The following is a 12824-nucleotide window of genomic DNA, read 5'->3' as shown; positions in this document are numbered from 1 at the left end:
TTTGGAACTGAATGTGATGGGAGGCTCTGCTCAGCATCAGTGCCCACATTTTCCCTTCTCTCCAAGACCTCTCCTTCCCTCAGCTGGGCAAAGCCACACTCTTCTCTCCTGCTACTTTATCCCAGGGTGCTGGAGGCTGGTTTTGGGATCAGGCTTGGTGGGATCTGGGTCAAGACGTGTCCTGTGGCTGGAAGTAGCAAACTCTGCTGCCCACCTGAGCACCTTGGTGTTTGGCTCTCCTAGACCTGCCTGAGATCAGCGTGAGCCACGTGAACCTGACGGTGCGGGAAGGGGAGAACGCGGTCATCACCTGCAACGGCTCGGGCTCGCCGCTGCCCGACGTCGACTGGACGGTGGCCGACCTCCACTCCATCAACACACACCAGGTAGGGGCTGCTCGGCTTCAGTGCTGCCCTGTGCCCCATGGGGCGAGAGCGAGGCACCTGCCAGGGGTTCCCCAGATCTCTGGAGCCAGCAGTGTGCCCAGGTGGCCAAGAAGGCCAATGGCATCCTGGCCTGCATCGGGAACAGTGTGACCAGCAGGAGCAGGGAAGTCATTGTGCCCTGTGCTCAGCACTGGTTAGGCCACACCTTGAGTCCTGTGTCCAGTTCTGGGCCCCTCAGTTTAAGAAGGACATTGAGAGACTTGAAGGTGTCCAGAGAAGGGCAACGAGGCTGGGGAGAGGCCTTGAGCACAGCCCTGTGAGGAGAGGCTGAGGGAGCTGGGGTTGCTTAGCCTGGAGAAGAGGAGGCTCAGGGGAGACCTTATTGCTGTCTACAACTACCTGAAGGGAGATAGTTGGGGGGGTTGGTCTCTTCTCCCAGGCAACCAGCACCAGGACAAGAGGACACAGTCTCAAGCTGTACCAGGGGAGGTTTGTGCTGGAGGTGAGGAGAAAGTTCTTCCCAGCAAGAGAGATTGGCCATTGGAATGTGCTGCCCAGGGAGGTGGTGGAGTCCCCATCCCTGGAGGTGTTCAAAAAAGGATTGGATGTGGCACTTGGAGCCATGGTTTAGTAGTCCTGAGGTGTTGGGTGACAGGTTGGACTTGATGATCTCTGAGGTCTTTTCCAGCCTTATTGATTCTATGCTTTTCATGTTTAGAATGATCTTTATTTTCCTTTTCACACCCAGTAGTGATTTATTTACCTTTTACTACTCTCTGTTCAAGACCTGTGAGAAACCTTTACAGGCATAGCCTGAAACTACCACAAAGAGACAGCTTTGTGTCTCAGTGCTCCCCAGCTGAATTGGCTCCTGTCTCCTGCCATGGACCTCCCTGTTTACAGAGGTGTCTGCAGCAGCTGGAGCTGACACAGGCATCTCAGAAAGCTTTCTGTGGGGCAAGCCCAGCTCCCCTGTGCTACAATACTTTGGCTCTCTCCCCTCTTGGTGTATTGGCATGTAAGGAAGCATCTCCTTCCACGTGGATCCTAGCTGCCCTTGGACTTTGGAGAGCCTCCTCACAGGTGGAACGCTGTGATCCTCACCTGCTGAGGGCAGCGGCTGGGAGGAAAGGAGCTACCAGAAGCTGATCTCCGTCTCTGTTTCTCTCTGGGGTTTTCAGACCAACCTCAACTGGACCAACGTTCATGCCATCAATTTGACCTTGGTGAATGTCACCAGTGAGGACAATGGCTTCCTGCTTACCTGCATTGCTGAGAACGTGGTGGGGATGAGCAATGCCAGTGTGCTGCTCACCGTCTACTGTAAGTAGCAGTGGAGAGAGCTTGACTATAGAGAGGCTGGAGGGCTGCCCTGGGAACCTTCTGAGTGCTTGGCCACTTGCTACCTGGTTTTGTGGGTGAGGATTAGGAGCTGAGTGCAGTGAGGAGGAGGAGGATCCCTGCACAGCTCTCCAGTAGCTGTGTTTTTGCTTCCCTGCTGCTTCCATGAATACACACATGAGCCCTAGGGCAGGGAAGTCTCTCACTGGTGGTGGATCCCTCTCCACTCATCTCTTGGAAGATCCAGTAGAGTAAGGAAAAGCCACAGTGGGATTAGAACTCTGTTTACAGACACAGGGGTGCCCTCCCTGCTGCTGTGTGAGGGGTTAAATATCTCCCTTGCTTAAAGCCACTGAATCTTGCCTCTGATTTGAGGGGTACTTAGAGCTTCCTCCCAGCCCTGCTCCTACAAATGCCATGTAAACATGCACACGTCAGATTCCAACTGTTCACTTTCAGCTGCAGGTACCCAAACTTTCTTTGTGCTTTCTAATAAAACTTAACACAAACCTGACCTTAAGAGGAAGTTTACACAGCTTTGTGCTCTCAAGCAGCTGAGATTTACTATCTGTTGCTGTGTCTGTAATATTTGCCCTTATCCTGTAGTTGGAAAAATCTCTTCCCCCCCTCCCCCCACATTCACTCCTGCCAGGAAGAGTGTGAGCTCCTGGCTGGGCTTGGTGAGCCCACACCAAGAGCAGGGCAGAAGCCATGGGGTTCTGTAGACAAAGGAGGGGGAAGGGAAACAGATGCTTTACTGCTTTCACCTTCTTCCCAATAAGGGCTATTGATAGCTTGAAGGATGGAGGTGATTAAGGTGCAGATCAGCTCAGAGGGGACTGATCAGCAGGCAGGCAGGGGATTTTTGCTCTGCTTTTTAGCATCTTTTCCTGCACACCTTAAACCAGCACCATGGCAGTGCTTGTTTTCACCCATGTAATCCTCTCAGCTCCTGATGGTTTCTGCTGCTCCTGCTCTTGTTGCCCAGACCCATTACTTGGGCTGGAATTTCATGCTGAAGAGATCTGGGTTTGGGTGTGTAGGTGGCTGCCTGTTTTGAATCCTCCTTGCCAGGAAGATGTGAACAAGCCACATGCAGCTCTGAGCTTGTGAGTGAAAGGAGGTGGCTGGGACACAGCGCTGTGGTTCAGGGTGTCTGGGTGCTGCTGGGAGAACATTGCTCAGCTCCAACTAGCTCTATACCCTTTTCTCTTGAGCAGACCTTACTGTGGCCTTCCAGTATCTGAAGGGGGCTACAAGAAAGCTGTGAGGGGCTTTTGAGGGTGTCAGGGAGTGATAGGACTGGGGGGAATGGAACAAAACTAAAAATGGGTAGATTCAGATTGGATGTTAGGAAGAAGTTCTTCCCCATGAGGGTGGTGAGAGACTGGAAGAGGTTGCCCAGGGAGGTGGTGGAAGCCTCATCCCTGGAGGTGTTTGCAGCCAGGTTGGATGTGGCTGTGAGCAACCTGCTATAGTGTGAGGTGTCTCTGCCCATGGCAGGGGGGTTGGAGCTGGCTGCTCCTTGAGGTCCCTTCCAACCCTGACAATTCTATGGTTCTGTGATCTTCAAGGCTGTTTCCCAAAAGATGGGCCAGAGTTGGTGCACTGTTTTTGTTCCTTGGGGATGCCTCATGGGTTGCAGTTGCAGCTGGATAGGGTCAGTAAAGGAAGTGTTTTAGGGAAGACCTTTTGTATCCTGGCTTTGCACAAAACTCTATTCTTCTGCTTCAGACCTTGCCAGCCTTGGGACCTCACGAGCAGGTGCTGTAAATAGAGTTTCAGAAAGCAATAGCAGAGCAGCACTGCAATTCCTGGGGTGCCCCAAGGGGAAGACAATGCATATGCAATAAATTGCAGGTGGAGTCTCTGCTTCTCTCATCCCTCTCTCTCCCCCCTTTAATTAAAACACCCCTGGAGGGCGTTGGGTGGGTGAGAACTCCTCTGGGATCTTCAGGCAACCCAAGCCCCCAAGGACAGGCGGCCGCTGAGGGAGGTTTGCTTCCACAGCTCTGCAACCAAAAGTGGCCCAGTGTGACTGGAGAGCTCCCACGGGTGCCTTGCACATGTGTAATGCAGCAGTGCTGCATCACAGTGTCCTCCTCAGCAGCAGCAGGTGGCCTCCCTGTGACCCCTTGAGGGAAGGAGGGCAGCAGTAGGTGTGTGAAGGGGACAACTCCAAGCTTCATTGTTTCTTGGCTGGCGAAAGGACCATCCCCGCTGTTAACTTGTACCTCTGCCCAGAAGGCCCAGAGAGCTGGCTGTGGTGCAGATCCTCCTTCTGGGGAGCATGGGGTGGTTCCTGTGACTTTAGCACACTGCTGCTTTGCAGAGACCCATGGGAAGAGCAGGAGGAGTAAGGGGCTTTGGAGGTTGCTTTCCCCGGTAATGCGAATTCCCCTGTGCGCAGCGCCCCGGCGGGAGCGCAGCGGTGCTGTGAGCCTTGCCATCTATTCTCTCTGCTAGATCCCCCTCGCATCCTGACTCTGGAGGAGCCAGTGCTGCACCTGGAGCACTGCATTGCATTTGCAGTGCATGGGAACCCAGCCCCCACCCTCCACTGGCTGCACAACGGCCAGGTCCTGCGGGAGACGGAGATCATCCACATGGAGTTTTACCAGCAAGGGGAAGTGTCCGAGGGCTGCCTGCTCTTCAACAAGCCCACTCACTACAACAATGGCAACTACACCATTGTGGCCACCAACCAGCTGGGCTCAGCCAACCAAACCATCAAAGGACACTTCCTTGAAAAGCCCTTTCCAGGTAGGAGATTCAGTTTTTTGTCATTAGGGTTGTTTGCAATCCAAACCTCTTGCTGTGATCCCAACAGCAGTCCTTGCACTGCTGGCCTTTGTGCAGCAGGCTGGGAGAGGTGACCTCTGCAGGTCTCTTCTGACCAGTTTGGTTCTCCTGCTTTGAGCAGCAGGCTGGGAGAGGTGACCTCTGCAGGTCTCTTCTGACCAGTTTGGTTCTCCTGCTTTGAGCAGCAGGCTGGGAGAGGTGACCTCTGCAGGTCTCCTCTGACCAGTTTGGTTCCTCTCCTTTGAACAGCAGGTTGGGAGAGGTGACCTCTGCAGGCCTCCTCTGACCAGTTTGGTTCTCCTGCTTTGGTGTCATAACTCCTTAATGCCAGGAGAGACACTAAGTGGTTTGGCTATTTTTGTGGTGTAACACATTCTGTAGTGGATTTTTTGGTGTTGGTTTTTTTTTCCCCAGGCATCTTTGGGGATTTCAGCAGGAATAGGATGGGAAATTTGACCAACTATTTTGGGTCTCCTCTGGGGTGTCCCAGAGAGGTTGCCCAATTGTTTTTGAAAGCTCTTTTCCATGGGATTGCTTTTTGGAAGCTAAAGAGAGGAAAGCCCTCTGGAGTGATGCAATTCTGCCTTCTCTCTCTCTCTCTCTCTCTCTTTCTCTTTTTTCCCTTCTAGCTTGCATTTGTGAAATGATTAAAACAGGATGCAACAGTGCCAGGGTTGTTGGCTTTCTGGGTATGACATGTGCAATTCCAGAGTGACAGGCCTACAAAAGGCACCATGGCTCAATTAGTCACTTCCCAGCCCTTTGCTGGGGTTTCTTCACTGACTGCCTGGAATTCCCCTTTGTACCCTGCAGTGTGATTCAAGGCTGAACTGCAGCAACCAGCCTTTGAGAACAGCAGCAATGGCCAGTGATTGGCCATTGGAATGGGCTGCCCAGGGAGGTGGGGGAGTCACCATCACTGGAGGTGTTTGGGAAGAGACTGGATGGGGTGCTTGGTGCCATGGTTTAGTTGATTGGATGGTGTTGGGTGATAGATTGGACTTGATGATCTTGGAGGTCTCTTCCAACCTGGTTTGGTTTAGTCCTATCCTATCCTATCCTATCCTATCCTATCCTATCCTATCCTATCCTATCCTATCCTATCCTATCCTATCCTATCCTATCCTATCCTATCCTATCCTATCCTATCCTATCCTATCCTATCCACTGGAGAGTGCTCTTGTAGGAGCATGGAGAATCTCACAGGATATTAGGGGTTGGAAGGGACCTTCAGAGATCATCGAGTCCAACCCCCCTGCCAGAGCAGGACCACAGAATGTAGCACAGGTCACACAGGAGTAGATCCAGATGGGGCTTGAAAGTCTCCAGAGAGGGAGATTCCACAGCCCCTCTGGGGAGCCTGCTCCAGTGCTCTGTGACCCTCACAGTGAAAGAAGTTCCTCTTCATGTTGAGGTGCTGTAGTTTACATCCATTTCTCCTTGTCCCATCACAGGGTGCAACTGAGCAGAGCCTGTCCCCTCCCTCTTGACACCCAGCCCTCAGATATTTCCAAACATATATTATATCCCCTCTCAGTCTTCTCCAGACTAAAAAGCCCTGGGGCTCCCAGCCCCTCCTCTCAGGGCAGTGCTCCAGTCTCTTCCTCATCCTCATAGCCCTCCCTTGGACTCTCTCCAGCAGATCCCTCTTGAACTGGGGAGCCCAAAGCTGGTTTCAGCCCTGTCCCTCTTGAACTGGGGAGCCCAAAACTGGCTGCAGTATTCCAGGTGAGGTTTCACTAGGGCAGAGTGGAGGGGGAGGAGAACCTCCCTGGCTCTGCTGGACGCGCTCCTCTTATCGCAGCCCTCGCTCTGCTCTCTGCCGTCGCAACCCCACGCTGGCCATCGTGGAGTTAAGATCTGTGCTGCTGCCTTCAGGAATGAAGCCATGAGAAAGTGGCAGCTCTAAATTGGCCCCTGCAGCCCAGAGAAAACCCAGCAAAATAGGGCACTTGCTAAATATAGCAAAATACCCCCAGTGCTCTCATTTATTATTTATATCACACCATATATGTACACAGAGCTTTCCCACAGGTCAAATACTGCAAGTGCAAACCCAAATCTCTGCCTTGAAGGTCTGACAATGGAACAAACCAGCTGGTATGGATGGGAGCACAAAATCTGTGGTCTGAGGATGATGCCCTTTTTGGTCCCCCCATGACCTGTTTGTTTCCTTTTGCTAGAGCAGAAGAGAAGCTTAGCAGACGTAGGTGGGTGAGGAGGGGTGCACAGGTTTGCAGTCTCAGCTCTGTCAGGTCTCACCTTGGTGACTTAATTTCCCCATCTGTGAAATGGGGACAGCTCTTAAGTAGGTCCTGGACCTCCAGAAAAGGGGGCAGAGAGGTCTGCTGCTCCAGAGGGCTGGTTTTGGAACAGAATGTGAGCCATGCCATGATGTGGGAAGGCAGAGTGATGTTTGAAGAGCCTCTTGTGTCAGAGGCCCTGGGAGGTGGGGGTTGTGTGGCATGAGTCAAATATTGCCCTCATGAGTGCAGCTTCAGCCACAACCTTGTGGGTGGTGGTGGTGTGGAGGCTTACTGATCCTGAACCGTGTGGTAGAAGCTTCTTCCCTGGAGGTTTGTAAGGCCAGGCTGGATGGGGCTCTGAGTAACCTCTTCTAGTGTGAAGTAGCCCTGCCCACGGCAAGGGGATTGGAACCAGATGATCCTTGAGGTCCCTTCCAGCCCTGATCTCTCTGCAGGAACTGACCCATCTCTTTTCTTTCTTCTGATCTGGAGTCCCAAGCTGTTCCTCACCCTGGCAGACCTTGCCAGCCCCATGCAGGATGTAATTTGTTTCCCTTGATGTTTGTTGCTCCATCCTCTGCAGCAGCTGCCACTAAGACTCGGTGTGGCTGGTGTTTGTCATTCCCCATTTGAAGGTGGATTCCTCCAGAAAACACCTCAGATGGAAGGTTCCCCACTGGGGTTCAGTCAGGGAGTTTATTGCCCATAGCTATTCACACATGCAGAGGTTTTACTGTCTGTGGAATGAGAATTGTTAGTCTTAATTAATTAATGGAAGCAAAGTGCCTGGATGATTTCCTGCCAGCACGGCAAAGGATCTGTGACGATGTCTTTTGGAGGCACCTCTGGATTGCCACCTCCTGTTGCTGTGCCAGATTGTGCTGCTTAGGCTGAGAGGAGAAAGGTGTTTTTAGAAGCTGGGAAGATGTCTCCTGCCATATCCTGCTTCTCTAGGATCCAGGACAGTGGCTCCTAGGACAGACTTGAGCCAGCAGTGTGCCCAGGTGGCCAAGAAGGCCAATGGCATCCTGGCCTGGATGAGGAACAGTGTGGCCAGCAGGAGCAGGGAGGTCATTCTGCCCTGTGCTCAGCACTGGTTAGGCCACACATTGAGTCCTGTGTCCAGTTCTGGGCCCCTCAGTTTAGGAAAGATGTTGATGCTGGAAGGTGTCCAGAGAAGGGCAACAAAGCTGGGGAGGGGTTTGGAACACAGCCCTTGGAGGAGAGGCTGAGGGAGCTGGGGTTGCTTAGCCTGGAGAAGAGGAGGCTCAGGGGAGACCTTCTTGCTCTCTACAACTACCTGAAGGGAGGTTGTAGCTGGGTGGGGGTTGGTCTGTTCTCCCAGGCAAGCAGCACCAGAACAAGAGGACACAGTCTCAAGCTGTGCCAGGGGAGGTTTAGATTGGATGTTAGGAAGAAGTTCTTCCCATCAAGAGAGTGATTGTCCATTGGGATGTGCTGCCCAGGGAGGTGGTGGAGTCACCATCACTGGAGGTGTTTAAGAGGAGACTGGATGAGGCACTTGGTGCCATGGTTTAACTGATGAGATGGTGTTGGGTGATAGGTTGCACTTGATGATCTCGAAGGTCTGGTCTGGTCTATTCTATTCTATTCTATTCTGGTCTATTCTATTCTATTCTGGTCTATTCTATTCTATTCTGGTCTATTCTATTCTATTCTGGTCTATTCTATTCTATTCTATTCCCTGATAGAAGCCTCACTGCACATTGTCACTGGCATCTCAGCCCCAGGTTGCCATCTCCTTCCCAAATCCACAAAGGTTAATATATCCACTGTGAGGAGTGTTCAGTGCTTTGGGAGCTTCTCAGAGAACTGCAGCTGACTGAATCATCTTGGCTATGTTTTCTATGTTGAAAAAATAAGGTTCAGTTGGGAAGACATTTTATTCTTCTTCTTTTTTTTTTTTGTGGTGGGTTTCTGGTGAATTTGCTTAGTCCAGCAGAAAAAAATCAAATCAATGGAAAGGGGGGAAAGAGTTTTACAACCAGGCTCTGCCTGCTTTAGTGGTGTAAAAAAACCCCAAACACAACAGTCTCCAAGTGAAATGTTTCTCTTCCCTCTCCTCCCCCCCCCCCCCCCCCTCCCCCCTTTATTTTTTGCCTCCTCTTTCTAGAAGAAAGGCCAAGGGAAGTTACTCTTCTGCTTGATTGAAACCAAAATATTTTTTTCAGGGCTTTTTGTTTTTTCTGGTCTCCCCACCCCCTGGTTTGGAAAGTCCTCTTTGTCACCCAGGGCTTGTTTTAAGCTTCCTTTCCAGACCTCCAGTGTGACCATTTCGGTGTCCTTGCAGCAGCCCTCTGCCAGCCACGCTGTGTAAACTCCGGTTAATACGGGGCTCCCTTTCTTACACGGGCAGGAGAAGGGAAAGCTGATGTTAACTCTCATGCTATGTAAACTGAGTGTCACCAAGAGCTTTAGACCTCATCATCTGGGGCCTCAGCTGCCTGCAGAGCTGAAGGAGCTTTACTGAATAGACTGGAGCAGTCAAGAGGCTGACAGGAGGAGTTTGCTCGGGCAAGAGGCGGCTCTGGGAGAGCCACAGCCTCCATGCCCAGTTCAGACACTGTTGGCTTTCAGGAGTTGCTCATGAGAAAGAGGTCAGGGGACCCCAGGATGGCAGGGGTTGGAAGGGACCCAAAGAGATCATCGAGTCCAACCCCCACTGCCAGAGCAGGACCATACAATCCAGCTCAGGTCACACAGGAACACATCCAGATGGGGCTTGAAAGTCTCCAGAGAAGGAGACTCCACAACTCCTCTGGGGAGCCTGTTCCAGTGCTCTGTGACCCTTACAGTGAAGAAGTTCCTCCTTGTGTTGAGGAGGGAGGTCTTCTGTAACCTCTTGCCCCAAACTGGGCCCTGCTCTTTGGGAACTGGCCCTCATCCTTGTGGGATTTTGTCCTTGGTGAACACTGCCATGCAAGGCAAAATCTGCTCCTTTCCCCTCCGCCCTGCTGAGCCCAGTGGGTCTGTGGGAGCTTTGCTGGCAGCAGGATTGTCTAAGGACCATTCCAAAGCATGGTTAGCATGCTGCTAATTGTTCTCCATTCTAGCCTTGCAGTAGCATCCCTCCCCTCTTATTTCAGCCAAAGGCCCTGCCCAGTCACCCCTCTGCTCTCTCCATCCTGACCCTCCAGCACGTCCCGCTGGCACATGCACTGCAATTTCCAGTTATGGCTGCCCAAGAGGACAGAAATATGAGATGTTGGTTTCCTGGGCACTTCAGGGTGGTGGAGAGTGCCTGGGGGTGGGTTGGGAATGACACCACTCTTCCTTTGCTGTGCTAACTCTGTTGCTTCTCTCTTTGTCCTTTCCACAGAGAGTACGGACAACTTTGTCTCAAGTAAGTGTCTCCTTCCCCTTTACGTGCTGTGGGGGTTTTGGTTTTGCAGTTTCCTCCATCCCTCTGTGACTTAATTGCTCCTAAGGAGAAAAAAAATAATCAGGAAGCCAAGAGGAAGTTGATAGAGGTTGGAAAAAGTGCTGACTTTTCCCTGCATTTGCCCTGTAGGCAAATTGTATCCTGGGCTGCATCGAAATGAGTGTGGCCAGCAGGGCAAGAGAGGGGATTCTGCCCCTGGACTCTGCTCTGCTGAGACCCAGCCTCCAATCCTGCCTCCAGTTCTGGTGTCCCCAGCATGATAAGGACACAGAGCTGTGGAGACACAGAGCTGGTGGAGTGAGTCCAGAGGAGGCCACAAAGATGATCCAAGGGCTGGAGCACCTCTGCTATGACAATGGGCTGAGGGAGCTGGTCAGCCTGGAGAAGACTCCAGGGGAACCTTAAAGCTGCCTTCCAATGGCTGAAGGGATGCTGCAGAGGGACTTTCCATGAGGGTGTCTAGAGACAGGAGAAGGGGGAATGGTTTGAAGCTGAGGGAGGGCAGGGTTAGACTGGAGCTGAGGAAGTTCTTCAGCAGGAGGGTGGTGAGACTCTGGAATAGGCTGCCCAGGGAGGCTGTGGCTGCCTCCTGCCTGGGGATGTTGAAGGCCAGGCTGGATGAGGCCTTGAGCAGCTGAGTCTAGCTGAGAGGTGTCCCTGCCCATGGTGGGGAGGTTCACAGAATCACAGAATTATTGGGGCTGGAACAGACCTCTCAGATCATCAAGTCCAGCCTATGACCCAACACCCCCACATAGACCAGACCATGTCACTGAGTGCCACATCCAATTGTTCCATAAAAACCTTCAGGGACAGTGACTCCACCACCTCCCTGGGCAGTCCATTCCAGGGTCTAATTAGCCTTTCCATGAGGAACTGCTTCCTAACATCCAATCTAAACCTCCCCTGGCACAGCTTCATGCCATGCCCTCTTGTCACAAGTTGCCAGGCAGATGATGATGCAGTAGATGATCTCTGAGGTCCCTTCCAACCTAAGCCATTCTGTGATCAAGTTCTGCTGGAGTCAGCCTTGTGTTTTAGCCCTTCTTAGAGCAGTAGATTTTTGCAAACTTCAGGAAATGCCTTAGGGCTGGAGGCCACCCAGCACAGAAGCTCAGGCACTCCAGTGTTTATTGTGAGGTTGGAGTGGCATCAGCATTGTCCTGCTCAGTGTTTTCTCTGCTGATGTGCATCAGGAGCTCTCTGACAGTTGGCTTTAGTGCCCTGTGGAACAGGAAGTTGCAGCCTCTGTTAGGGGTGACCTGGATCTCATTAGGTCAGACACTGCCACTGGGGATGTGTCTTGGCAGTCCCATGGGAGCCCTGCTGAATCTTCTGTCTTTGGTCTTCTGGTTTCAGTCGGTGATTATGAAGTGAGTCCCACCCCACCCATCACTGTGACCCACAAACCAGAGGAGGACACTTTTGGGGTGAGTCTTGTCCTCTTCCCTGCAGAACTGTTGACAACTCTCTTATTTACATTCCTGTGCTGTTTGGAGATGTTTACAAGGTGGGAAAAAACTAAATCTCTCCCTTTCTGACTGGAGACAACAGTCAGAAGGATTTGTGGCTTGCACTGAGAGGAACCTCTTGGGTCTGCAGTGGAGCCAGGGATCTCTTTGAAAAGCAGGCATCCTGTGAAGTTGCTACTGGCAGGGTCAGAAATTCTCTCTCTGAACAAGCAGCACCCAGAGAGCAAACAAACAGGCAACTGCCTGATTCAGGCCATTATTGAGCTGTTAGGCTTAGCCTTGTGAGAAACTCAGATTTACCTTGACTCCATTCTGTCAGTGCCAGGTTGCCCTCTCTCCTGCTGTGCAGGCCATGCCAAAACTGAAAAAGGAAGGGAAGCTTTTGGTTTATCAGGTCTCAAGATGGCCTTTCTCATGCAGGATCCAGGCAGAAAGAGACAAATACTTGTGTGTAAGTATTGAGAGGGGAGTGGGAGGTGGGGAGAGAGATTATCATGTCACCACAATTGCTCCAGTTCTGCAGGTTTTCAAGGTCTTGAAACCCACCAGGCACCAACAGAGGGAAGTGAACTCAATCCACCTTGGTTTCAGTAACCACAGTGGCTCTAATTGTGAGGGCTATAAGATCTTGAAACCCATCAGGCACCAACAGGAGGAAGTGAACTCAATCCACCTTGGTTTCAGTAACCACAGTTGCTCTAATTGTGAGGGCTTATAAGATCTTGAAGGGCCACAAGGATGACCAGAGGGCTGGAGCACCTCTCCTATGAGGACAGACTGAAAGAGTTGGGGCTGTTCAGTCTGGAGAAGAGAAGGCTCCAAGATGACCTAATTGTGGCCTTCCAGCATCTGAAGGGGGCTACAAGAAGGCTGGGGAGGGACTTCTCAGGATCTCAGGTAGTGATAGGACTGGGGGGAATGGAATGAAGCTGGAGGTGGGGAGATTCAGGCTGGAGGTGAGGAGGAAGTTCTTCACCATGAGAGTGGTGAAGCCCTGGAATGGGTTGTCCAGGGAGGTGGTTGAGGCCCCAGCCCTGGAGGTGTTTAAGCCCAGGCTGGATGAGGCTCTGGCCAGCCTGATCTAGTGTGGGGTGTCCCTGCCCGTAGCAGGGGGGTTGGAACTAGATGATCCTTGTGGTCCCTTCCAACCCTGACTGATACTATGATACTATGA

General features: G+C 52.0%; 1 protein-coding gene across 1 annotated transcript in view; it reads left to right on the top strand.

Annotated features, from left to right (window-relative positions):
- Positions 1–12824, top strand: part of NTRK3 (neurotrophic receptor tyrosine kinase 3) — a 272999-nt gene that overhangs the window by 85883 nt on the left and 174292 nt on the right. Inside the window, exons 6-10 of the mRNA XM_054168851.1 lie at positions 244–386; positions 1568–1709; positions 4194–4490; positions 10116–10139; positions 11538–11608. Of these exons, the coding sequence (XP_054024826.1) occupies positions 244–386; positions 1568–1709; positions 4194–4490; positions 10116–10139; positions 11538–11608 (677 nt within the window). The remainder of the gene's footprint in view (positions 1–243; positions 387–1567; positions 1710–4193; positions 4491–10115; positions 10140–11537; positions 11609–12824) is intronic.

This window comes from Dryobates pubescens, chromosome 17, assembly GCF_014839835.1.
Source record: "Dryobates pubescens isolate bDryPub1 chromosome 17, bDryPub1.pri, whole genome shotgun sequence".
In the NCBI taxonomy this organism is placed as follows: Eukaryota; Metazoa; Chordata; class Aves; order Piciformes; family Picidae; genus Dryobates; species Dryobates pubescens.
Note: the sequence above shows the minus strand (reverse complement) of the source record. Positions and strands in the feature narration are given on the sequence as shown.